A 27,667-nucleotide genomic window follows, 5' to 3' on the forward strand; every position below is an offset into this window, starting at 1 on the left:
TGGGGGCTGGGACCCCCTCCCCACCTCCCGATACCTTGGGAGGGCTTTTTAGAGGCGCGTGGCTCAGCGGAAAGAGCCCGGCCTTCGGAGTCAGAGGTCATGGGTTCGACTCCCGGCTCTGCCGCTTGTCAGCTGTGTGACCGTGGGCGAGTCACTTCACTTCTCTGGGCCTCCGTTACCTCAACTGTAAAATGGGGATTAACCGTGAGCCTCACGTGGGACCACCTGATTACCCTATATCTCCCCCAGCGCTTAGAACAGCGCTCTGCACATAGTAAGCGCTTAACGATTAGTGAGAAGCAGCGTGGCTCAGTGGAAAAGAGCACGGGCTTTGGAGTCAGGGCTCATGAGTTCGAATCCCAGCTCTGCCACTTGTCGGCTGTGTGACCGTGGGCAAGTCACTTAACTTCTCTGTGCCTCAGTTCCCTCATCTGTAAAATGGGGATTAAGACTGTGAGCCCCACGTGGGACAACCTGATTCCCCTATGTCTACCCCAGCGCTTAGAACAGTGCTCGGCACATAGTAAGCGCTTAACAAATACCAACATTAACGATACCAACATTATTATTTTCCCTCCATCGGCCTGAGCCCCTAAATTCTCGCCCTTAAAATCGAACGGAGCGACGGCGTTTCGAGTGATGAAACGGTTGTCCGCCCTCTTCCCTTGCAGCCCTGGGAGGGGCTGGAATTTAGAAGCGATGTGCGAGCGGAGAATGCTGGGATATTACCGCCGACTCTCACGCTAGCTTGGCCCGGTGGATAGGGAATCAGAAGGACCTGGGTTCTAATTCAGCTCTCTCCCAAAGGTCTTCTTTGTGACCTTTGGTAAGTCGCTTCACTTCTCTGTGCCTCAGTTCCCTCGTCTGTAAACTGGGGATTAAGGCTCCGAGCCCTGTGAGGGACGGGGACTCGGTCCAACCTGATTGTCTTGCATAATATTAATAATAGTAATTGTGGTATTTGTTAAGTACTTACTATGTGCCAGGCACTGTACTAAGCGCTGGGGTGGATACAAACAAACCGGGTCAGACACACTCCTTATCCCACATGGGGCTCGCAGTCTTGATCCCCATTTTACAGGTGAGGTAACAGAGGCACAGAGAAGTGAAGCGATTCGCTCAAGGTCACACAGCCGACGAGTGGCGGAGCCGGGGTCGGGATCCAGGTTCTTCTGACTCCCAGGCCCGGGCTCTTCCGCTGGGCCACGCTCGCTCAGCACAGCGCCTGGCACATAGTAAGCACTTAACAAACGCCCCATAATATTAACGTTATTATGGTGTGTCCTTGCTTTCCTCAAGATAAGGAGAACGTTTTGATGGAAAAGCCCCCTCTTTCCCTCACAAATTCTTTTTCTATCTTTGCTCTCCAAAGTAGTATTTCCCATCGAGGACCGTTTCTTGGTGCATTTAACCTCCAAACTGCCTTTTCCTTAAACGTTTCCGTCGGTTCTTCGCCATCTTCCAGCATGCCGCGACGCCGTTCTGAACTTTCAAGGGTCTCCAATCTATAGAAGGTATTTATTGAGCGCTTCCTCGGTGCAGAGCACTGTACTAAGCGCTTGAGAGAGGCCAGTACGACAGAGTTGGTAGGTGCAGTCTCTGCTCACGTTACGACTGTTTCTAAAGCCCTTTCCTCTCCTCGGGCCCTACCCACGCTCCACACCAACACCCTTCTCGAACCAAGAGAGCAAAACTTTTCTTACCTAATATCACTTTCCCAGACTCGATTTTCATCCAGATCTTCAATAAACTTCTCTCCTTTCATCCAGTAAATGAGAGGACTGACTTCCCCACTGTAGCCAAAGAAAGCCCTGCAGGTTAGATTCGCAGAATTTCCTGTTACAAAGAATTAAAGAGAATGAAGTGTTTGAAAAATCGCAATCTTTGAAAAGTTTCGGACAAGCTAGGAAGAAAAGGCTTTGATCACTTATGCTAATTTGATGGAATATCATTAAACTTCACAATCGTGGTTTTCCCACACCTAATTTTTCATCATTGTTAACAGGACGGAATGAATTTTGGGGGCTGAATTACTTATCTAATCCGGGAATAAACTCGGTGGAATGATTTTTCGAATCATTTGAAAGGAGAGACAACGCGGCAGATCTGACCACGCCAGATGGAGAAGGAACAAAAGGTGTCTTATTTAAACCGAAATTTTCCAGAAAACTAGAATAACGGTTACATCAAGTGACGTCCATTTTTAGAATCAAGCCCTCCCCTCCCGCTCCAAAAAAAAAAAAACCCAACTCCAAAGACATTGGGTCGTAATGAAAGAGTAATGACTGAGAGAGAATTTCGGGAAGAGTTCAATCTGAGCAGACGCTCCCGAATGTTTTCTGACGGCTAGAGTCCGGGCCTGGGAGTCAGAGGGTCTTGGGTTCTAATCCCGGATCTGCCACTTGTCTGCTGTGTGACCTCGGGCAAGTCGCTTTGCTTCTCGGAGCCTCAGCTACCTCAGCTGTAAAATGGGGATCGAGAGGGGGAGTCCCAGCTTGGATCAGTGGAAAGAGCCCCGGCTTGGGAGTCAGAAGTCATGGGTTCGAATCCCGCCCCCGCCCCTTGTCAGCTGTGTGGCTGTGGGCAAGTCACTTCACTTCTCTGTGCCTCAGTTACCTCATCGGTAAAATGGGGATGAAGACTGTGAGCCTCACGTGGGACAACCCGATTACTCTGTATCTGCCCCAGCGCTTAGAACAGTGCTCTGCACATAGTAGGGGCTTAAAAGATACCAAGATTATTATTATTATGTGGGACAGGGATTGGGTCAAACCCGATTAGCGTGTACTACAGCAGTGACTGGCACATTGTAAGCAATTAACAAATACCCTTGTTTTTTTAAAAAAAAGTGTGCTGGGGTGAAGGCAAGATGATCATACTGGACACAGTGTCCACTGCACACAAGGCTCACCGGTCTTGGAGGGGAGGGAGAGCGGGTAATAATAATACTAATAATAATACTAATAATAATGATAATTTGGTATCTGTTAAGCACTTACTATGTGCCAAACACTGCTCTAAGCTCTGGGTAGATACAAGGTAATGGGGTTGTCCCACGTGGGGTTCACAGTTTCAATCCCATTTTCCAGATGAGGTAACTGAGGCACAGAGAAGTGAAGTGACTTGCACAAGGCCGCACAGCAGACAAGCAGCAGAGCCGGGATTAGAACCGACGACCTCTGACTCTCAAGCCCGGGCTCTTTCCACTGAGCCACGCTGCTTGTCATTATCGTCCCTCTTTTACAGATGAGGAAAGTGAGGCCCAGAGAGGTTGTATGACATCCCCAAGGTCGCACCGCAGGCCAAAAACAAGGCTGAGACTAGAACCCAGGTCTCCTGACTCCCAGGCCCGCGTCGCCGCCCTGTGGGTGAGAATGGGGGTGGCGCACTGGGGGTTCTGCAGTGCAGAGCCCCGATTTCTGTCTCATCAAGAGGTTCTCTAGTCTTCCCCAACAGAGCGAGCAATCACTTGACCCGTGGTGTTTACTGAACCCCGAGCGTCTGCGGAACACCTCGCTGGGCTCTTGGGAGAGTAAAACACGACGGAGTCGGGGGTGGACACGCTCCCTGCCCACTGTGAGCTTGCAGTCTAGAGGGGGGAGGCAGCTATGAATAGAAATGAAGAATTTCTAGATATGGAAATAATAAGCAAGCACTCCCCATGTCCCTCTCCTCCCCTCGGAGACTCAAGGGAATGCCTCTAGGGCTTCGTCAGTTAGCCAGTCATATGTATTGAGCGCTTACTGTGTGCAGAACACTGTACTAGGCACTTGGGAGAGTACAAATATAACAAAAGAACAGGCACATTCCCTGACCGCAACGAGCTTATGATCTCATAATGATGCCATTTGCGAAGCGCTTACTATGTGTCAAGCACTGCTCTGAGAGCCGGGATAGATGCGAGCTAGTAATAACGATAATGGTGGTATTTGTTAAGCGCTTACTACGTGCAAAGCACTGTTCTAAGCGCTGGGGGGATACAAGGTGATCAGGTTGTCCCACGGGGGGCTCACAGTCTTAATCCCCATTTTACAGATGAGGTAACAGGCACAGAGAAGTTGAGTGACTTGGAGGCACAGAGAAGTTAAGTGACTTGCCCAACGTCGCGCAGCTGGCAAGCGGCGGAGCCGGGATTCGAACCCATGACCTCGGACTCCCAAGCCCAGGCTCTTTCCACTGAGCCATGCTGCTTCTCAATCAGGCTGGGCACAGTCCCTGTCCCACATGGGCCTCACAGTCTTCATCCTCAATAAAAACCCCGAGAAGTGAAATGACTTACCCAAGGTCACCCAGCAGACTTGTGGCAGAACCAGGATTAAAGGCCAGTTCCTCTGACTCCCAGGCCTGTGCTCTTCCCATTAGACCTTGCTACGGTCTAGAGGACGAGTCTACAGTCAGGAGGTTGAGTTTACGGCCTAGAGGATGAGCTCATAGCCTAGAAGGGGAGCTTAGGGTCTCGAGGAGGAGCTTTCAGCCCAGAGGCCCAAGGGCTTGTCCCACACGAGCTTCGAGTTTCAAAGAACCTCACACCCTGGCTGATCTGGAAGCGAGCGGTCTATTTTGTCGAGCACCTTCAAATTCTCCCCCTAGTTGATTTCTTGATCATCGTCCCGGAAAGGCGCCTCGTCGTCTCCCCAGACGGGAGCCAGCAGCCGAGGCCTACGTCACCCAGAGCCTGGAGGACCCTGGGGACATCCCCTCTGCCCGCTCCCCGCCGTGGGATCCGTAAATGCTAACAAGCCGCCCCCCCCCGACCCCCAACCCCTCTCCTTTCCGGGGTGCGGTGTCTTGTCCGCTCCACACAGTCAGTCTGGAAGGGAACCGCTTGGAAAGTCACCAGAAAAAGCCTTTGCCTTCGCGTCGGAACGTGATGGGGCGGAGGGGAGGCTGGGGCGGGAGGAAGGGCCTCGATTAAAGTGTCTGAGACTTTCCGCTGGCCCGAGGAGCCGCCCAGGCTGGATCCTGATCTTCAGCCCAGTTCCGCCTTGATTGTTTTAAATCTCAACCGTCCAGTCGGCCCCCCGCCAAGCGTCGGGGACCTCGAGAGATGTCCCAACTTTCTTTATCTTCCAGCTCGTTGTGGGCAGGGAATGTACCTCCCCAGTCTGTTGGATTATACCCTTTTAAGCACTTAGTACCATGCTCTGCACACAAAAAGTGCCCAAGAAATATCACCGATTCACTGGTCGACTGATTTCTTTTTCTTTTATGATAACTGTTAAGCGTTCATTATGTGCCAAGCGCCGCGCTGGGGTAGAGAGAAATCATCAGGTTGGACAGAGTTCCTATCCCACACGGGGCTCCCGGTTTAAGAGTCTAGCAGATAAGAGCATGGGCCTGGGAGTCAGGAGAACTGGCTCCACAACTTACTTGCCGTGGGATGTCGAGCGAGTCACTTCACTTCTCTGGCCTCAGTTTCCTCATCTGTAAAATGGGGATTAAATCCTCCTCCCTCCTACCTAGACTGTGAGCCCCACGTGGGACAGGGACTGGGCCCAAACCGATGACCTTGGATCCACCTCAGTGCTTAGAACTGGGTTTGCTCCGTAAATACGGTGACGATAATGAAAATAATAACGATAATAAGAAGTAGGAGGGAGAACGGGTACTTAGGAACCGAAGCAGGTGCATTCCCAATCCCAATAATCTTACCCCGTGTTATTCTAGAACCATCTCACGCAGACCTCTCGTCCACGTCCCGCCTCTGGCCCGGCACTCCCTCCCTCTTCATGTCTGACACGCCCTCCCTCTCCTCTTCGAAGCCTTACTGAAAGCGCATCTCCTCGTTCCCCAGCTAAGCTCTCATTTTCTACAGAGACATTCGGGGTATGTTTCCCCACCCCTCAAGACGCTCCAGTGGTTGTCCATCCACCTCTCCATCAAGCAAAAAGTCCTCACCATGAGCTTTAAAGCCCTCAATCCCCTCGGCCCCTCCTACCTCACCTCGCTCTCCTGCTGCAACCCGGACCGCGCACTTTGCTGCTCTAACGCCAACCTTCTCACTCGGTCTCATCCATCTCGCCACGGACGTCTCACCCACGTCCTGTCTCTGGCCTGGAACGCCCTCCCTCCGACAGACGATGACTCTCCCCCACTTGAAAGCCCGTCTCCTCCAAGAGGCCTTCTCCGACTACACCCTCCTTTTCTCTTCTCCCACTCCCTTCTGCATCTCCCTGATTTCCACCGTTTATTCACCCCCCCTCCCAGCCCCACAGCACTTCTGTCCAGATCTGTCATTTATTTATTTATATTAACGTCAGTCTCCCATCTCTAGACTGTAAACTCACTGTATCTGTTTATTGTTATATTGTACTCTCCCAAGAGCTTAGCACAGCGCTTTACACACGGTAAGCGCTCAATAAATACGACCGAATGAATTTCCTCTTCCGCAGCAGGCTTACACTTGGCTCTGCACCCTTTATTCACCTCCCCCTCAGTCCCACAGCACTAATGTCCATATCCGTCATTTATTTATTTATATGAACGTCTCTCTCCCCCTCTAGACTTCGATCTTGTCGTGGGCAGGGAATGTGACTCCCAACTCCGTTATGTTGTACTCCTCCAAGCGCTTAGTCCAGTGCTCCGACAGAGTAATCGCTCCATAAATACGATCGAATGAGCTGTAAACCCTTCGGACATAAACTGCGGCCAGAGAGATTTCACCTAGGCAGGGGGACTCCAGCCTCAGTGACGGGGGAAACGCCGGAATAGTTTTCCAGGAGACATTGGAGACCTTGTTCCAAAGGACCGATGACAAGATTCCTCTCCCCTCTCCGGTTTCCGCTTTCGAAGGAAACCCACGACCCGAAGACGAGAGATGATCTTGTTTCCTCACTGTGCCTAGAGTGACTGTGCAGGTGGGCAACCAGCGGTTCTAGGAATAAGCGCTTCATTCTTACTTGTACTTTCACATTTTATCAAATCACAGGGCGCACGGTATCTTCTCAAAATGAGGTACACCGAGTTGTAGAATTCACTGGAGACAGCCTCTTCCGGGAGAGAGTGACTACCAGAGCCCTCGTCTCGCTCTGTGAGAGTTGAGAAGGGCAGTGAAGAAATTTACGCATCCTCAGTGATTCTAGTCCCCACGGAGCACAGGCTTGGGAGTCGGAGGACCTGGGTTCTAATCCCGGTTCCGCCGCTTGTCTGCTGTGTGACCTTGGGCCATTCACTTCACTGTTTTGTGCCTCAGTTCCCTCATCTGTAAAATGGGGATTAGGACCGTGAGCCCTTTGTGGGACAGGGACTCTGTCTGACCCCATTATCTTTTATCTACCCCAGCAGTTAGTACAGTGCCTGGCACACACTAGGTGCTTAACACCACAATCGCTATTATTAATATTAGGTTGTGAGGTCCCCGAGTGACAGGAGTCATGTCTAATTCCCATCTTCGTATTCTCTCCCAGTGCTCCGTACAGTGCTCTGCACACAGTGAGTGCTTCATAAAAAACCATGACCGCTTCCATTAACTTCCTGCCGTTGAAGAATTCTGACCCGCTGACACGAAGAGGTGCTCCCTAATGTGAAAATGCGGTGGCTCCTGCCTTGTGAATTGCAATCCTTCCATTACCCAGAGTTCACGAAAACATTCGTTAACCCCTCGATCTTATCAGCCTCACACCCTTAATTATCAGGGCTTTTCCAGCTCGGCCTCCACACGAGAATCAAAGGTGAAAAATGAGTAAATGAGACTTGAAACGGTAACAGAATGTTTCCCAACAGCCCTGTCGCACGTTGCTAAAATAGCACGGGCCATCGCGCCTCGCTGAGACCTCTGAATATAATTTTCTAGCGAGAGTTTTCTGCTACGTTGTCCCCCTTCTCCACGGTTTGCTGGGAACTTACAGATTCTCTCCGCTCCTCGGTTGGGGAATGGCAGTCGGCGAATCCGCAGACACCCGTGTGTCCTCGTGGTGCTGGGGGATGGAACGACCGCTACGAATGGAACATTCCCAACGCGTTCTGTGCTTCTGGGTCAGAAAAGGGGTGTCTGGTGTTCTCGAGCGCCTCACTGGATTGTCAAGTCTGAGGGCAGAGATGGCCTCTCCTAACTCCGCTGTCCCCTCCCAGACGCTCAGTACAGTGCTGTGAATACAGAAGACCCTCAACTCCGTACAAAGCGCTTAGGAGAGTACGATACGACGGTCGGTAGACAAGACACGGACCCCTACCTTCAAGGAGTTTACAGTCTACAGGAGGAGAGAGCCATTAAAATGAATTACAGATAGGAATAGCAAATGGGTGTAACAATATGGACATAAGACCTCTGGTGCTGTTGGAGGAGTATCAGAATTTTTACGGGGTAAAAACACAAAAGCATCAGCGGTGCAGAAGGGAGGGCAAATAGATGGGGGAAATGAGGTGTCAGTCAGGGACCGGGCTCCCTTTATTCATCCCCGTTCCAAAGTCACAGCACTTTTGAACATATCTAGAATCTTATATCTTTATACTGTTATCAGTCTCCCTCTCTAGCCTGTAAGCTCGTTGAGGGCTGGGAACGTGTCTGTTATATTGAGATACTGTACTCTCCCAAGTGCTTAGTACAGTGCTCTGCACCTAGTAGGTACTCAATAAATTCTATAGACTGAATGATTAGGAATCTCAGATCCTCGAACATTCCTAGTGGAATGTTCTGTCTGTACCCTTGATGATGGGAAAGGCATCCTTGCAAATGTCTGATGGAGCCGGTGCCAAAGCAGCGCTATGACCACGCTCGTCCGTGAAGCCTACGCTGTGTGCTTTTTTTTTTTTATGCTATCTCTTGAGCACTTTGTACGGGCCTGGCACCGTACCAAGTGTGGGGTAGATACAATCAGATCAGGATGAACAAAATCAATGTCCCACCTAGGGCTCACAGTCTGCATCTCCTATTAGCGATGGGGTAAATGGGACCCAGAGAAGTGAAGGGACTTGAGCGAGGTCACACAGCAGACCAGTGGCAGAGCCAGGATCAGAACCCAGGTCCTCCTGACTCCCAGGCCCGTGCTCTAGCCACTAGGCCCCGCTGCTTCTCGTGTCCTCCCAGACTCGACCCCAGCCTGCCCAGCTGGCTTTGGAATCCTTTTGGAGTCAGAGGTCATGAGATCGAATCCCAGCTCTGCCACTTGTCAGCTGTGTGAGTGTGGGCGAGTCACTTCACTTCTCTGTGCCTCAGTGACCTCATCTGGAAAATGGGGATGAAGACTGTGAGCCTCACGTGGGCCATCCTGATTCCCCTGTGTCTACCCCAGCGCTTAGAACAGTGCTCGGCACCTAGTAAGCGCTTAACAAATACCAACATTATTATTATTATTATTATTACCTATCCCGGAAGGCTGCATCTGGACCGTGAACACCTTGCTTGGAAGAGAGGATGTTTATTCTAAAGCTCCATCTCTGATTTCTCTATCGCCTTACACTCAGTACAATCACCTGAAAAGTGGGGGTATCCCTGGCTTGCTTCAAAAGCCAGAGTAGTTCTTAGGTTCGTGTAAACTCTCTGAGGGTAGGGGTGCTGTGTTTTGTCTCTGTCCTACTCTCCCAAGGGCTTGTACAGCACTCTACACACAATAACAATAATAATGTTGATATTTATTAAGCGCTTACTATGTGCCAGGCATTGTACCGAGCACTGGAGTGGATACGAGCAAACCAGGTTGGACACAATCCTTGACCCGCACGGGATTCACAGCCTTAACGCCCATTTTACGGATGAGGGAACTGAACCAGAGAGAAATGAAGGGACTTGCCAGAGCTCACGCAGCAGACAAGTGGCGGAGCTGGGATTAGAACTCAGGTCCTTCTGGCTCCCAGGCCCATGGCCTACCCTCTAGGCCACAGCGCTCTCTTTCACGGACCCGGGAGTCGGGGGACCGGGGTTCTAATCCCCGCTCTGCCGCTTGCCTGCTGGGTGACCTTGGACCAGCTATTTCACTTTTCTGGGCCTCAATTCCCCCATTTGCAAAATAGGGATTTGGGGACGGTTCGCAGAACTCGTCCCCGGCAGGGGTAGACCACACCCCAAGTCGGGCTGCTGGGACAACCCCAGAATTCATCCCCGGCAGGGGTCATCCGGGCCGGGGCCGTCCGCGGGACGGAGATACCGGAGAGGGCGGCCCGGGACGACCACGGCCAACGCCCCCGCGTGAAAGATCCACGGGCTCTCCGTCCTCCGGCCTGGCGACTCAGCCGCCAGCTCATTGGCGTGGACAGATCGCAGGCCCCCCCCAAGCGGGGCGGACAGAGCCGGGCCCGCTGACAACCCGCTGACAACCTCCCTCCCCGTTGCCAGCGCTAACGATGTCGACGCGAGCGGAAGGCCGGGCGGGAGAGCGGGAGTTCTCCTGCTCTAACAGGATGAACATCGTCAACCGGGGAGCCTCATCGGGCTCGTTACTACGGAACGACGTGGGGTAGGAAGGTTGTGTCTGTCGGCTGCCGCCGAGCACAGCTGCATCCCGTCGGAGAACATTCCGGAGAAGTGTGTTGACGGGGGGAAGGGGAAGGGGCACCAATCCAAGATGGGAACCTGCCCAGCTCCAAGCTACCTCCTCCTCAGACTTCTGCTCTTCCTCCAGGCTGACAAGCCGGGTCTGGAGTCGATGGAAGTTCATTAAAAAGTTGCCTGACTTGTCTTTCCCTCTTCCTTCCTCCCCCTCCCCTCTCTCTCCTTCTTGTGCTACTCCTCCCTTTTCTCCCCTTCTTCCTCTTTTTCTTTCTCATTCTCTTACTTAGCAGAGAAGAAGCAACATGGCCTAATGGAGAGAGCAGAGACCTGGGAGTCAGGAGGATCTGGGTTTCTAATCCCAGCTCTGCCACCGGTCTGCCGTGTGACCTTGGGCAAGTCACTTTATTTCTCTGGGCCTCAGCTACCTCATCTGTAAAATGGGGGTTCAGAGCCCCATGTGGGACATGGACCGTGTCTAACCTCATTAGCTGGAATCTCCCCTAGCGCTTAAGTACAGTGCCTGGTACATAGTAAGCACTTAACAAATACCATAAAAAAGGAAAACCAAAACCAAAACCAAAAAAACCCAGCGAGTACAGTGGGGAAAGGTAAAGATTGGCGTGGGCCTCTTTCCAATTGTATATGGAAAATGTAAAGGCATTGGATATTGTCAGTGTTCTTTTCATTTTTGTTTCCATTAAAAAACAAAACAAAAAAAAAACCAAAAAAAAAACCCTATCTGCCCTGGAATTTCCAGCTGAGAGCAGAAAATGTAGGTTGAAAGCTACAATTTATGCACAGAACTGCAAAACCAACAATTTTTTACTGCCTGCATTTTTCCACCTGCCAAATCCTACTTTCTGTTCAATGAAGAAAAATGTGAAATATCAGGATCTTGACCCGAAACTGAGATGACAGTTGGGTTGCATTTTCCGGGTCTAGGGAAACATATAATTGTGTTGGATTTCATTAGTCTTCGAAGCTCTCCCTTCATGATATCGAACTGTGGGCCGTTCAGCCATATAACCCCAGATGAGGGCCAAATTTAACCCTCCTGTGTTTAGGGAGATGAAGTTCTGGGACGTTGTCAGTCTCCTAGCAATGAAGGTATGATATCGATAACAAAAGTGATCATAATGATAATGTTTGGTTCTTGCTAAGCACTTACGATGTGTCAAGACCCGTACTAAGCTCTAGGGCCGACACAAGATAATCAGGTTCCATGTGGGGCTCACAGTCTAAGTAGGAGGGAGAACAGGGATTGGATCCCCATTTTTGCAGGTGGGGGCACTGAGGCCCAGAGAAGTGAAGTGGCTTGACCAAGATCACACAGCAGACAAATCAGGGCGACGCAGAAGGGAGTGGAAGGAAAGGAAAGGAGGGCTTAGTCAGGGAAGGCCTCTCGGAGGAGATTTGCCTTCAATAAGGCTTTGAAGCGGGGGGACAGTAACTGTCTGTCAGATCTGTGGAAGGAGGGCGTTCCAAGCCAGAGGGAGAAGGTGGGCGAGCGGTCGGCGGCGAGATGGACGAGATCGAGGGCCAGGGAGAAGCCTGGCATTCGAGGAGGGAAACGGCTGGAGTGTAGTAGGAGAACAGCGAGGTGAGGTCAGAGGGGGCGAGGGGATTGAGTGCTTTAAAGTTGACGTTAAGGAGTGGTCCTGCACTTCCCGGAGAGAAAGGATCCTGTCATCATTTTTCAACTTCTCTTTCCTACTTAGCATTTAATTGCCCCTCTCAGACCGACTCAACCCGACATAAAACCAACTGGAAAACAGGCATCCGTCCAATTAATTTGATCCACGTCGATATCTCACCCTGATAGATCAAGACCCCTACTGTCAATTCTGTCGGTTATCCATTTGGGCTTTGCTTCTGTGAATCGAGTTAACCGGAAAACTGCCGCGACACCCATTCACTGCGGTCGGTCAAAGGGGCCGTGTCGACGGCAGGCGATGGCGTACCCTTTCTAGCGATCGATCGATCGATGGAACTGTATCGACCGAGAGCACGGCGTGCGCAGAGCCCATACCGAGAACTGGGGATTGTACATTCCAGCCTCTAGCGCTTATGTAAAGATCCTAATGCTCTTCTAATTCTCCTCTCCGTAATTTATTTTAATGTCCATCTCCCCTGGAAAATTTTAAACTCCTTGCGGGCAGGAATTGCGTTGACTGATTCTATTATATTGTACATTCCCAATTTAATAATAAAAACTGCGGTATTTAACAGACAGTACTTATTATACGCCAGGCACCGTTCTAAGCGCTGGCATAGTTAGAAGATAATCGGGTTGGTCACAGTCCCTGTCCCACAGAGGGTTCACGGTCTTGTTCCCATTTTTACAGATGAGGGAACCGAGGCCCAGAGAAGGGAAGGTCACCCAGCAGACCAGTGATGGAGCTGGGATTAGAAGCCAGGTCCTTCTGACTTCCAGGCCCAGGCTCTAACCACTAGGCTGTGCTTTGTGCAAAGAAAACAGTCAAGAAATACTACTGATGGACATATCGATACAGTGGAGTTGGACCTGAGCCCCTGCCCGCCGGGAGCTTACATTCGGGTTATAGAAAGCAAAGCAGAGCGGGGACTCTTTTCCCTAAAGGCCGTTGTCTCCTCGGCCTTGTCTTAACCCAAGAACGGGGGCGGGGGGTTAGCAGTTTTCACACCATTCATCCGTATTTATTCAATCATATTTATTAACTGCTCACTGTGTGCAGAGCACTGTACTAAGTGCTTGGCACTCTATTAAGCGCTTGAGCTCTGTACTGAGCACCACTGTGGGTGTGGAGGCCGGGGGTGTGTGTGGGTGCATCTGAACTGTCCCGGGAGCCTCCCTTTTGGAGGGCTACGGTCCCTCTCCCCTTTTCTTTCCAACAATCAATCAATCGAATTTACTGAGTGCTTACTGTGTGCAGAGCACTGTACTACTACTACTAATAATGATAGTATTTGTTAAGCAGTTACTATGTGACAAGCACTGTTCTAAGCGCTGAAGTAGATATAAGAACATCAGGTTGACCCACAAGGTGATCACAGTTCTTAATCCTCATTTTACAGATGAGGTAACTGAGGCACAGAGAAGTGAAGTGACTTGTCCAAGGTCAGAGAGCGGACAAGAGGCGGAGCCGGGATTAGAACCCACGTCCTTTAACTCCAGAGGCCGGACTCTTGCCACTGGGCCACGCTGCTTCTCTGCTCTTGGGAGAGTATGGAATGACAATATAACAGACACATTCCCTGCCCACAGCGAGCTTACGGTACAGAGGGGGAGACGGATATCAATATTAATCAATTAATTACCAATATGGGCATATCCGTACATACGAAGCAGCGTAGCCCAGTGGATACAGCTCGGGCCTGGGAGTCAAAACGACCCGAGTTCCAATCTCAGCTCCCGCTAGTCGGCTCTGTGACCTTGGGCTGGTCACTTCGCTTCTCTGTGCCTCAGTTCCCTCATCTTAAGAGCTTGAGCTCCATGTGGGACAGGGACTGGATCCACTTTGATTAGCTCGTATCACTGCCTGACAAACAGTATGCGCTTAACAAATACCACAGAGAAGTGCTATGGGGAAAAAAATCAGGGTGGCCCAGAAGGGAATGGGAGAAGAGGTAAGGAGGGCTTAGTCGGGGAAGGCCTCTTGGAGGAGATGGGCCTTCGATAAGGCTACGAAGCGGGGGAGAGGGTAACTGTCGGTCTGATACGAGGAGGGAGGACGTTCCGGGCCAGAGGCAGGACGTGGGCTAAGGGTCGGCGGGGAGACCGAGGCACAGTGAGAAGGTCAGCGCTAGAGGAAGCAAGTGTACCCCATACGGGACAGGGACAGTGTCCGATCTAATTTACGCGTACCTTCCCCGGCACTTAGAACAGCGTTCGCCACAAAGTAAGCATGAGGAAACAAAGATTCCGAAGAGCAAAGACCGCGGAGGGGAAGGGTCTGAAGCATCGTCTGTTCACCCGGAAAAGCCGGGGGGTCTCCCGGAGCCCCCGGGGTGAGCGCTGAAGTGCGATTCGTGGCGTGAGAGATGACCCCACCCCGCCCTGCCCGGGAGAAAGGCAGGTGACCGGCCCTTCCCGTCTCCGCTGTTCATCTGGAAATTCAAGATGCGTCATTTGGGGCTCGGGCCGCGGAAACTCGATTCCGTATTAATTCAATATTCTAAATTAATTACGGGCACATCAACCCTCCCGCTTTTGCAGCCTAATAGCATATAATGAGCTCTCTGGGAGAGGGAGCTCGGACTCCCAAATGAAACGGAGATGGAAGAACCAATGGCAAACTGAGAGAGAGAGCCTCCTTCGGGCATGGAATCGCTGCAGTAATTTGATTAACTTTTATGGCGCATTTTGCTTCATCTCCTAAGTGCAACTGTACGTAATACTCAAAATCTTCATATACTACCCAGGTACCGTTACCACATGACCTAATTTGTTCCTTGTATTAAGTGATTTTAGATATTAACGTCTGTCCTCCCCACCGCGCGCCAGACGGAAAGCTCAGTGTGGTCAGGAAAAGTGTCTGTTGTTCTATCGTATTCTTCTGAGTAATAATGATAATAATGTTGGTATTTGTTAAGCGCTTACTATGTGCAGAGCACCGTTTTAAGCGCTGGGGCAGATACAGGGTCATCGGGTTGTCCCAAGTGAGGCTCACAGTCTTCATCCCCATTTTCCAGATGAGGTCACTGAGGTCCAGAGAAGTGAAGCGACTCGCCCAGAGTCACACAGCTGACGAGTGGCAGAGCTGGGATTCGAACCCATGACCTCTGACTCCCAAGCCCGGGCTCTTTCCACGGAGCCACGCTGCTTCTCTAGTGCTCTAGTGTTTAGTACTGTGCTCTAAACGCAGGAGTAGCAGTGTGGCCCGGCGGATAGAGCCCGGACCTGGGAGTTAAAAGGACCTGGGTTCTAATCCGAGCTCCGCCACCTGTCTGCTGTTTAACCTTGGGTTACGCACTTAACTTCTCTGGGCCTCAGAACCCTCATCTGTAAAATGGGGACTAGGAGTGGGAGCCCCATGTGGGACGGGGACTGCGTCCAACCTGGTTCACCTGCATCTCCTCCAGCGCTCAGAACAGGGCTTGACACAAAGTAAGCACTTACCAAGTACCATAGTATTATTATTAGTGGTAGCCTTAGGCACTCAATAAATGCGACTGACCGTTGAAACAGCCACTGATGGGGCTTGGAGTCGTCCCGATGAGTCCAACCCGATTATCTTGTATCCACCCCAGTGCTTAGAAGAGTCCCTGGCACATAATAAGCGCTTAAGTGAATACCATACTTATGATTAACTATTATTCTATAGGACCTGCACTATGTCTAATGTGATTAACTGGTATCTACCCCATTGCTTAGAACAGCGCTTGTTACGTTTCAACTGCTCAAAAAAATACCACCATAAACTGACAGTTTCCTTTGTTTGGAGGGATGTGTTCCTCCATTCATGAGATTTCCATCCCCTTTTCCACGATGAGCAGGAATGCGTCCATCTGCTTGGGCACAAGCTTCTCCCCATCGTCTGGCTGGTCTACCGATCAATCAATCACCTGATGGCATTTATTGAACGCTTACTGTGGGCAGAGCACTGTATTAAGCCCTTGGGAGAACACAGTCCAACAGAATTTAGCAAGACCCTTTCCCGGCCCCCAGCGAGCTTACAGTCTTGAGGGAGAGACAGACGTTAATATGAATAAACGAGTCGTTTATCGTATATGATTTAGAGCTAGGTACATAAGGGCTGTGGGGTTGGGGAGAATATCAAATATCCAAAGATCACAGATCCAAGCGCATTGCTGGCACAGAAGGGAGAGCGAGCCGGGGAGAAGAAGGCTTAATCGGGGAAGGCTTCTGGGAGGAGCTGGGACCTCAGGAATGGTTTGAAGGGGGAGAGGGTGGCGGCCCGGCGGATACGGAGCGGGAGGGAATTCCAGGCCAGGGGGAGGACGTGGGAAAGGAGCCGGCGGCGGGACAGACGAGATCGGGGCCCGGTGAGTAAACCGGGGCGAGGGGGGCTTGCCAACCCTTCCCGGGTCCTTGAATTCTCGGCTGAATTTCATCTCCCTCCCGTGGGGTGTGGGCTTGGTAAATGACTTCCTTCCTTCAGCCCGAGCCAATGAAACATAAAAGGAGGTCACAATCTAATCAACTATCTAATTAAGGGAACACAGGCTCCTTCTAATTGCACCAAGTAACCATATAGCACAGGGCGTAATTATTTAAGGAAATTCTGTGCCGTCTGGAATTTATACCGTCTATCTTCATTCAATCATTCCTCTTCTTCTCATTATTAGCTAAGGCAGCGTGGTCAAGTGGCGAGACACAGGAGCCTGCGAGTCGTAAGACCGTGGGGAAACTCCCCAGCCTATGGAAGTCAATTCTGCATTCTGCCCGTCAATCCTTCGGATTTGGGAGGGAGGTCGGTCTCCTTCTTGGCCTCCCACGCCTTCCTCCGGTGGCCGTGAACAATGTGGAGCATTCTGAGAGTGAGGCCTGCTCGTGGGATCCACCATCTGCTTCCGGAGGCAGCCCCAGGGCCTGAGTAATTTCCAAGACGGGGATTTTCCCATGCCACCACTGGGAAGACGGGTCTCTAGCCTGTAAACTCACTGAGGGAAGGGATTTTGTCTGATATAATGCTCTATTACAGTCTTCCGAGTGTTGAGTACAGTGCTCTGCACGCAGTAAATGCTCAAGAACTATGACTGACGGACTGACACGTGAGTGGCATGGGCTAGCGGACAGAGCCTGGGCCTGGGACTCAGAAGGACGTGGGTTCTGATCCCGACTCTGACACTTGTCTGGGCTGTGACCTTGGGCAAGTCACTTCACTTCTCTGGGCCTCAGTGACCTCATCTGGAAAATGGGGATTGAGTCCGTGAGGCCCGGGCGGGACAGGGTCCGTGTCCGACCCCATCAGCTCGTATCTACCCGGTGCTCAGTACGGGGCCTGGCACATAGTAAATGCTTAACAAATACCATTAAAAAACCCCCCAACTATCAATGCAGGATTTGACTTCCTCTGTTATGATAAACACCTCGTACTTTCTTAGCATTTTTTCCAGGGAAATTCTCCCGCACTCCATTTTGGAGTAGGAAGAGAGGGCGGACACACAGATATTCTCTTCCCCAGAGCCTCATTACTTTTTTTATCAGATTGGGCCCGGTATTGCAATTTCTATGAAAAAGATATTTCAAGCGGTGAGTGAGAGAGGCTGTCGGGGAAGGCCTTTCCGAAGAGATGTGGTTTTGGGAGGGTTTCTAAGGTGGAGAGGACATTGCTCTCCCAGCTATCAAAGTGCTTAACAAATACAATAATCATTATTATTATTAGCCAGTGAACCTGTTGTGGGCAGGGAATGTGTCTGTTTATTGTTATATTGTACTCTCCCAAATGTTTAGTACACTGCTTTGCACACAGTAAACCCTCCGTAAATATGACTGAATGAACGAATGAAAGGGGACGGCGTTCCAGGCCGGAGGGGGGATGTGGGCGAGCGGTCGGTGAGGAGATAAATAAGCTCGAGGTACGGCGATCAGGTCGGCGTGAGAGAAGCTGATTATGGACAGGGAATGTGTCTGTTATAGTCTTACACAGTTCCCTCCGAAACGCTTAGTCCGGGGCTCTGCAAACAGTAAGCACTCAATAAATACGATCGACTGACGGATTGAATACGCAGGCTGGGTCGCAGTAGGAGATCAGCGTGGTAAGGTTGGAGGGAGAGGAGCCGATATATTACCTTGCCAATGTGGGATGATTTAAAGTCGCCCCATTCTTGAAGTGAAATAATGGAGACAGAGCATAGGTCTGGTTTGGGTACTGGAGAGAAAACTCATTTTCCTCCTCCAAGAAAAATGGCCTGAGCAGGCCAGCGGGGAAGGTTTTAGAGCATAGCTGCAGCTTGGTCATTTTGCCCCCGTCCATCTCCGCCGCTCCTTCCGTTCTCGCCTCGCTCTCTCCCTCGGTCTTGGCCTTCCGCTCCAAGTGCTGCAGCCCTGCCCATCTACTGGCAAACTGCGCGCGGTACCCCAGCGGGTCCAAGACGGGCAAGGACCGGAGAGGGAGAATCTATAATGGCGATTCCTCCACCCAGGGGCTCACCCTGGAATCCTCCACATCTGCGCCGAGCCTCCAATACCATCCTTATAGGGAGCATTTCGTTCATTTATTTTTACTAACGTCGCTCGCGCTCTGAACATTAGAAATAACTCTTCTTCCCCGCACTTCCTCCAGCTACCCGCTCAACGTTTTCCAGTGATTTGAACTTAGTGTCCAAGCCACACGCTGCCGGGGAATTTTTCTTCCGGAGAAGCATCATGGTCTAGTGGAAGGAGCCCGGGCCCGGGAGTCAGGGGTTGCGGGTTCTTATCCCTGCTGTGCCGTGAGTCTGCTTAGGCAAGTCATTTAACTTCCCTGTGCCTCACTGACCTCATCTGCAAAATGGGGCTCAATACTGCGAGCCCCATTAGGGACAAGAATTGTGTCCAACCTGATTATCCTGTACCTACCCCACTCCGTAAAACAGTGCATGGCACATAGTAAGTGCTTAAGAGATACCATTCTTAATATTAGACCGTGAGCCGCATGAGAGGCAGGGACCGTGTCTAATTCCCACCTCTGTATTCCCTCCTAGCGCTTAGTCTTGATGATGTTGTCTTGTTTTGTTTTGTTCTGTTTCGCTTGGCCGTCTTTCTCCCCCGTTTAGACCGTGAGCCCGTTATGGGGCAGGGATTGTCTCTGTGTGTTGCCGAATTATCCATTCCAAGCGCTTAGTACAGTGCTCTGCACATAGTAAGCGCTCAATAAATACTACTGAGTGAGAGTGACAGTACGGTCGACGTGGGCGGAGAATGTGTCGGTTATATTGCTGTACTGTACTCTCCCAAGCGCTTAATACAGTGCTCCGCACGCAGTAAGCGCTCCGTAAATACCATCGACTGACCGAGAGTCCATCCCCGTTACGTGACTGTGACACAAGTCATCTGGGGTTTCCTTATGCTGTAACTTCACGGAGTCTTTGAGATTGACTGGACCGGCATATATACTGCACATTCCAATATTAGCTGTCCGATCCAGGGTTCATTACCTACTTTGTTTTGTAATGGCATTTACCGAGCGCTTACCGTGTGCAGAGCACTGTATTAAAAACTTAATGCTAACTACCTCACCTGGTAACCTGCTTGTAATCGGCGGGGACCGTGTCTGCTAATTCTGTTATACTGTCCTCTTCAGAGCGCCTAGTAAAGTGTTCTGCAGATACTAAGTGCTCAATAAATACAACTGATTGACTGATATTGACACAGTCTATGTTAAGTACCCGATCTGGGGTTCTTTGCCCATTTAGCATTAAATACCTAATCCAGGACTCACCGCATATTTCACTTTAAATAACAAATGTGGTGTCTGTGAAGTATTTAATGTTAAATACCTAATCTGGTGTTCATGAAGTATTTCATGTAAATACTTATTCTGGCGATGGTTCTACAATCTCTGTAAAATACCTAATCTGGTGGATTTTTTTTTTTACCTGTTTTGCTGCAGTGTTCATTACACCTTCCATGTTAAATACCTAATCTGGTGTTCATTAAGTGTTGAGTATAAATAGCTGCTCTTGGGGTCATTATGCACTCTATGCTAAAAACCAAATCTGGTGGGTTTTGTTTTTTTACCCATTTAGCTCCAGTGTTCATTACATCCTCCATGTTAAATACCTAATCTGGTTTTCATTAAGCATTTAGTGTAAAATACCCACTCTGGTAGTCATTATACCATCTATGGTAAATACCTAATCTGGTGGGGTTTTTTTTTACCTATTTAGCTCCCCTGTTCATTACATCTTCCATGTTAAATGCCTAATCTGGTTTTTATTAAGCATTTATTGTAAAATACCCACTCTGGCGGTCATTCTTCCATCTTTGTTAAATAACTATTCTGGTGGGTTTTTTTAAACCTATTTAGCTCTAGTGTTAATTTCAGCCTCCATGTTAAATACCTAATCTAGTGTTCATTAAAGTATTTAGCATTAACCACCTGACCCCGGTATTCTTTACCTGTTTAGCGTTGACTACCTAATCCGGTGTTCATTAGACTCTCCGTGTTAAATGACTTAGCCAGGGAGGGAAAAATCTACAACGGTAGTGAAACGGGGAGGGGCCTTAACAGTGTAAGGACAAAGTGGGAGTTTTAATAATGTTGGTATTTGTTAAGCGCTTACTATGTGCAGAGCACTCTTCCCAGTGCTGGGGTAGATACAGGTTAATTAGGTTGTCCCAGGTGAGGCTCACAGTTAATCCCCATTTTACAGATGAGGTAACTGAGGCACAGAGAAGTGAAGTGACTTGCCCACAGTCACACAGCTGACAAGCGGCAGAGCTGGGAATCGAACCCATGACCTCTGACTCTGAAGCCCAGGCTCTTTCCACTGAGCCAAGCTGCCTCAGGGCAACCCAATGAATCAATCAACGGTATTTATGGAGTGCTCACCATGTGCAAAGCACTGTTCTAAGAGTTTGGGAGAGAACAAGAGAACAGAGTTGGTGGGCGTGTTGCCATAGTCCTACTAATAATGCTGGTATTTAAGCGCTTACTATGTGCCAAGCACTGTTCTAAGTGCTGGGGTGGATACAAAGTAATCAGGTCATCATTGGGGCTCACTTTTCATTCATTCAACAGTATTTATTGAGCGCTTACTATGTGCAGAGCACTGTACTAAGCGCTTGGAATGTACAATTCGGCAACAGATAGAGACGATCCCCGCCCACTGACGGGCTTACACTCTAATCGGGGGAGACAGGCGGAGAAGAACAAATGGCTCACCGTTTTAATCCCCGTTTTACAGATGAGGAAACTGAGGACAGAGAAGTTAAGCGACTCGCCCAGAGTCACACGGCTGATAAGTGGCGGAGCCGGAATTCGAACCCACGACCTCCGACTCCCAAGCCCGGGTTCTTTCCACTGAGCCACGCTACCGAACCCCGTCCATATCTAACAGACCCGATTTGGCCTACTTGCCACTTAGTCGGTTCCCCACACATGGCTTTTGCAAGTCCACTCTCTGGAGAAATGCAATATTCCTTTTTCCGACTGTTCATTTTCCGGTGTCAACGACGAGCTAACTGGGAAAATGAAGCTCTTGAGTTTAATTACCAAATGAAAACGAGGCCTGGCGGATCGGCACTTCACGTTCAACTCTGCGGATAATTGTCTCCTGTGACCTAATACGCGGTTCATACCCGCTGCCTTTCAGCATTCTAACCACGGCTGGCTCTTTTACCGGCTCCGGGAGAAACGGGTGAGTAGCGGATAATAATAATGTTGGTATTTGGTCAGCGCTTACTATGTGCAGGGCACTGTTCTAAGCGCTGGGTCATCACGTTGTCCCACGTGAGGCTCACAGTCTTCATCCCCATTTGACAGATGAGGTAACTGAGGCACAGACAAGTGAAGTGACTTACCCACAGTCACGCAGCTGACAAGAAGCAGAGCCGGGATTCCTTAAGTATGGCTTTAGAGTGATGACAGTCAGTCAGTAGTATGTACCGAGCGCTTACTGTGTGCAGGGCACTTTACTAAGCGCTTGGGAGCGTCCAGCACAACATTAAACACATACCCTGACCACACGAGTTGACAGTCTACAGCACGAGGTTATTGTAAGCTCGGGAGCTCGCAGTTCCTCCGCAAATCTCTCCAACTCCTTTCCTTCCCACTGGAGAACAATCCAGGAAATGGCCAAAGAAGCGCTCGGTCAAGCGCTTAGTACAGTGCTCTGCACACAGTGAGTGCTCAATACGAAGGAATGACCACAGGGAATAAAGTCTGCTGGCGCCTTCGGCTTTAGGACCACCGATCCTTTAACAATAATACTAAAAATAATAGTAATACTAATTGTGGGATTGGTTAAGGGCTTATTAAGTGCCAGGCACTGTACTAAGCACTGGGGTGGATACAAGCAAATCAAGGTGGACGCAGTCCCTGTCCCACACGGGGCTCACAATCTTAATCCCCATTTTACAGATGAGGGAACTGAGGCCCGAGAAGTGAAGTGACTTGCCCAAGGTCACGCAGCGGACAAGCGGCGGAGCCGGGATTAAAACCCATGAACCTCTGACTCCCAGGCCTGTGTTCTATCCACTAGGCCACGCTGCTTCACTAATCAATCGATCGTATTTATTGAACTAGGTGCAGAGCACTGTACTAAACGCTTGGGAAAACCCATGACACGAGGGTTGGTAGACACGTTCTCCACCGACAAGGAAGCAGCGTGGCCCTCTGGATGGGAAACTTGCCCTTTTTAGGCTGTAAACTCGTTGCGGGCAGGGAATGTATCTGTTACATTCTTCTCTCCAAAGCTCTTAGTGCAGGCCTCTCCACACAGTAAGCAACCGATAAATACGACCGCCTGAAAACTAACCGACAGGTGGCTAGGCCACGGGCCTGGAAGACAGAAGGACCTGGGTTCTAATCCCACCTTCACCATTTGCCTATTGTGTGATGTAAGGGAAGTCGCTTCACTTCTCTGGGCCTCGGTTACCTCATCTGCAAAATGGAGATTAACACCCTGAGCCCCGTGTAGGACAGGGTCTGTGTCCAACCTGATTATCTTGCATCTGTCTCAGATCTTAGTAGTAATAATAGTAACCGAGGTGCTTGCTAAGCGCTTACTATGTGCCAGACACTGTACTAAGCAGTGGGGGAGATATAAAATAATCGGGTTGGACACCATCCTTGTACCACACAGGGCCCCCAGTCTCAATCCCCGTTTTACCGCTGAGGTAACTGAGGCCCAGAGAAGTGAAGTGACTTGTCACAAAGCAGACAAGTGGGGAGCCGGGATTAATAATAATAATAATAATAATAATAATAACGTTGGTATGTGTGAAGCGCTTACTATGTGCCAAGCACTGTTCTGAGCGCTGGGGTAGATACAGGGTAATCAGGTTGTCCCACGTGAGGCTCACAGTTAATCCCCATTTTACAGATGAGGTCACTGAGGCCCAGTGAAGTGACTTGCCCACAGTCACACAGCCGACTAGTGGCAGAGCCGGGATTCGGACTCATGACCCCTGACTCCCAAGCCCGTGCTCTTTCCACTGAGCCACGCTGCTTCTCGTAGTAAGCACTTAGCATTTTTTATTATTATGAATAATAATGATCATTATGGAAAACATACTTTGATGAGGGAACTATCCTTCGTGTACCTGGTCTGTGCATTCCTAGCAAGTTTCTTAAACAGCTAGCCACTTTAGGAAAACATACAGTCGGCCCTGTGCTTGGGAATCTCAGAGAACCGGCTAGTCCAGAGCAAACTCCCTGCCTCCCCCGAATCAACCAAATAATCCATCAGTGGTATTTACTGCGCACTTACTGTGTGCGTAGCACTGTACTATGCGCTTGGGAGAGGACAAAAGAACAATATGGCAGACACATTTCCCGCCCACAGGGAGTTTACAGTCTAGAAGGGGAGACGGACGTTCCCATAAATTACGGACGTGTACGTAGGTGGTGTGGAGCTGGGAGGGAGGATGAAGAAAGGGAGCAGAAAAACTGTCTATAGCTTCATCACCCTATTTATTTTGCTTAATGAGATGTACATCACCCTGATTCTATTTATTTGCCATCGTTTTTATGAGACGTTCTTCCCCTCGACTCTATTTATCGCCATCGTTCTCGTCTGCCCGACTCGCCCGATTAGACCGTGAGCCCGTCAAAGGGCAGGGACCGTCTCTATCTGTTGCCGATTTGTACGTTCCAAGCGCTTAGTACGGTGCTCTGCACATAGTAAGCGCTCAATAAATACTATTGAATGAAAAGAGGAAATGAGGGCGTAGTCAGGGAAGGCCTCTTGGAGGAGCTGTGCCTTGAAGCCCCCTCCGCCCCCAACATTTGATGGACCCAATCTCATCTATGTTTTCAGCTTTTCTCCTCCTCCATTTAGCTTACGGATGTAAATATTAGAACATCTCATCTGCAAGATTTCAGGAAGATTAAAAAGCAATCCATCATCGGCTTTTAAATATGATGTTAACAGCTTTACGGTTAAATTAAGCTCTGAAAAATGGGGAAAGGTTGTCTATAAAAAGGAGCTTTTTCATGACAATGATGACTGAATTCTCAGAGACGACCGTATGACCGGAAAGTGATTTAGAAAATTCATCACGGAGGGGTGCCATTTTGTTAATTAAAAAAACACACAAACCACATCACCTTTTTATTTACCCAGGTCTAATGAATTCCGATCAGCTAGTTCAGAGCGGAGCCAGCAATAGCAAAACGTTAATAGCGAATATAAATGGTTGCAAGATAACCATGTCACCTTCGGCTGCGGGATGCCTAGGAGTGGCAAGCAGCGGCTAAGTCGTGACGGCCATACTCCGTGTGAGCGGAACTTTCCTTAAATGATTCACTTGAAAGAGAAAAGGAAAATCCGTTCGGGATGGATCGCATTCGGTTCCTTTCGAAAGGCTGTTCCTGTTTTTGACGAGAGGCAAGAGCCCGGGGGCTCAAAGCCGGAATCCTGGGAATCTGTTTCAAAGTAAGTGCCTGGGAAATGACCTAGTTCAGTGGCCCCCGCCTCCCTAAAAGTACCCGTTGGTCCTCATGGTATCACAGAGAAGCAGCGTGGCTTAGTGGCTAGAGTCTGGGCCCGGCAGTCAGAAGGTCATGGGTTCTAATTCCGCCTGCTGTGTGACCTTCGGCAAGTCACTTCACTTCTCTGGGCCTCGGTTATCACGTCTATAAAATGAGGATTAAGACAGTGAGCCCCGTGTGGGACAGGGACTGTGTTCAATCTGATTAAGTTGTACCTAGCCCAGCATTTAGTTCAGTGCCTCACACGGAGAAAGTGCTAAACAATAGGATTGAAAAAAACGAACAGACTATTACTGATTGATTGATCGACTGATTCGAATGCTCTCTTGCTGATGGATACTCCACAGACTGATGTTATTTACTGAGTGCTTACTGTGTGCAGAGCACTGTACTAAGCACACCGGAGAGTATAATACAACAGAGTTGAACGACACGGTTTCTTCCCCATTACATCGTGTGATGAACATATCCAAATTGAAGACTGTTCTTTAGAGGACTCATCATCAGGGGAATAGCCGTTTAATGTTGGCATTTGTTAAGCGCTTACTATGTGCCAAGCACTGTTCTAAGCGCTGGGGCAGACACAAGGGAATCAGGTTGTCCCACGCTGGGCTCACAGTCTTCATCCCCATTTTACAGATGAGGTAACTGAGGCACAGAGAAGTGAAGTGACTTGCCCACAGTCACACAGCTGACAAGTGGCGGAGCCGGGATTCGAACCCATGATCTCCGACTCCAATTTCAGAAGCAATATGGCCTAGTGGAAAGATCCTGGGCCTGGAAGTCAGAGGACCCGGTTTCTAATCCCACCTCTGCTTGTCTGCTGCGTGACCTTGGGCAAATCACTAACTTCTCTGTGCCTCAGTTTCTTCCAATGGAAAACGAGGATTCAGTACCTGTTCTCCCTCCTACTTAGACTGTGAGCTCATTGTGGGCAGGGAATGCATCTGCTACATTGTTATACTGAACTTTCCCAGGCTCCTGTTACAGTCCTCTGCACACGGTAAGGACTCAATAAATACAGATGATCGATCGATTCATTTCGTTAACCCAGTCGAACACGAGAATACGCCGATAACCTCACCGAGGAATCTCAAGATACACACAGAGTCATTTCTGAATGTCGGGGATGTGCATTGCACTCCACTGATTTGTCAGAACAAGAGTCTAAGATAAATCCTTTTTAAAAAAGTTGGCGGGGGGGGGGGGGAAAGCCGTCAGCTCACTAAAGCCCATCATCATCCATCATCGATGGCATTTATTGAGCACTAACGAAGTGCAGAGCACTGTATTAAGCGCTGGGGCGAGTACAACAGAGTCGGTAGATACATTCCCGGCCCACAACGAGCTTATCGTCTAGAAGATGCGCTTACAATTTACAATCTTCCCAAGCCGTCTATGCAACTCTGAATCTGTCGAGGATGCCCGTCCGATCCAGATTAAAAATCTTCACCGGCCTTGGACGATGGGAAAATGATCATTTTTTTTCACCCAACTTTCTCGGTAAAATGCTAGGTAGGGTACTTAGAGAAATTACAACAGACGGTTCGCATACGAAAAGAAATCTGGGTTTTTCTCAGTTTTGTTCATTTGGATTCATTAGTAACCATCTCGGTCACTTCCCAAGGAGGTAGCTAATTCTAAAAGAATATAATAGAGGTTCCACAGTAGCGCTAACGATATCTTTTTTCTCGATTTTATGGATAAAGGATGCTGTAATTTGCCACAGAGTTTTATATGTGCGGGAAAAAATACGAACCGTTAAAATTCCGCTTGCAGCCAATAAAAAAACGGCCGACTACTCAGACAAAGGCACCGCATTAAGGATTATTGACAAAATACAAGGAATGGATTTAGGCAGAGACAACGACTGTCTGGAGGCTTATTGCAGTTCTCTTGAACAAGCTGTTCAACACCCTTATTCGGTGAAATCTGTTTTTAATGATTCGGGTTTTAATTAAGGAGCAAATATCCTTATCACGAAGACGCCCGTCGGAACCAGCCTAGTGGTTGACTTTAAGGGAGACGGCCCCACGCAACGGAACGTTCAAACGCCGATCGATCGAGACGCGGGAAGGGGTTTTTTACATGGTGTTTATGATGGGCAAATCATAGCGCTGGAGAAATGCAGTAATAATAGCAGCAGTTGAAGCAACAAAATCAATCGACTGTATTTGTTGGGCACTTCTCTTGTCAGTCATATTTACTGAACGCTTAACGTGTGCAGAGCGCTGTACTAAGCTCTTGGAGGAGTACTACATGACAATAAACAGAGACATTCCCTGCCCACAGTGAGCTCACGGGCTCGAGAGAGAGAAGGGCATTAAGAGAAATAAATCAAATGACAGGTCCGGATAGAAGTGCTGTGGGGCTGGAAGTGGGGATGAATAAAGGGAGCAAATCAGGATGACGCGGAAGGGAGTGGGAGAAGAGGAAACGAGGGAAGGCCTCTTGGAGGAGACGGGCCTTCAAGAAGGCTTTGAATGGCGGGGAGAGTCGTCTGTCGGATATGAGGAGGGAGGGCGTTCCGGGCCGGAGGGAGCACGGGGGCCGGGGGTCAGCGACGAGACGAGATGGGGGTACGCGGAGAAGGTCGGCATTACAGGAGCAAAGTGCGCCGGAGGGACTGGAGTCGGAGAGTAGCGAGGTGAGGTAGGAG

At 49.7% G+C, this 27,667-nt stretch overlaps 1 protein-coding gene across 1 annotated transcript in view; it reads right to left on the reverse strand.

Moving 5' to 3' along the window:
- Nucleotides 1-27,667, reverse strand: part of IL1RAPL1 (interleukin 1 receptor accessory protein like 1) — a 527,816-nt gene that overhangs the window by 15,789 nt on the left and 484,360 nt on the right. The window contains exon 7 of the mRNA XM_029080057.1: nt 1,704-1,836. Within this exon, the coding sequence (XP_028935890.1) occupies nt 1,704-1,836 (133 nt within the window). The remainder of the gene's footprint in view (nt 1-1,703; nt 1,837-27,667) is intronic.

This window comes from Ornithorhynchus anatinus, chromosome 15 (genome assembly GCF_004115215.2).
Source record: "Ornithorhynchus anatinus isolate Pmale09 chromosome 15, mOrnAna1.pri.v4, whole genome shotgun sequence".
Taxonomy (NCBI): Eukaryota; Metazoa; Chordata; class Mammalia; order Monotremata; family Ornithorhynchidae; genus Ornithorhynchus; species Ornithorhynchus anatinus.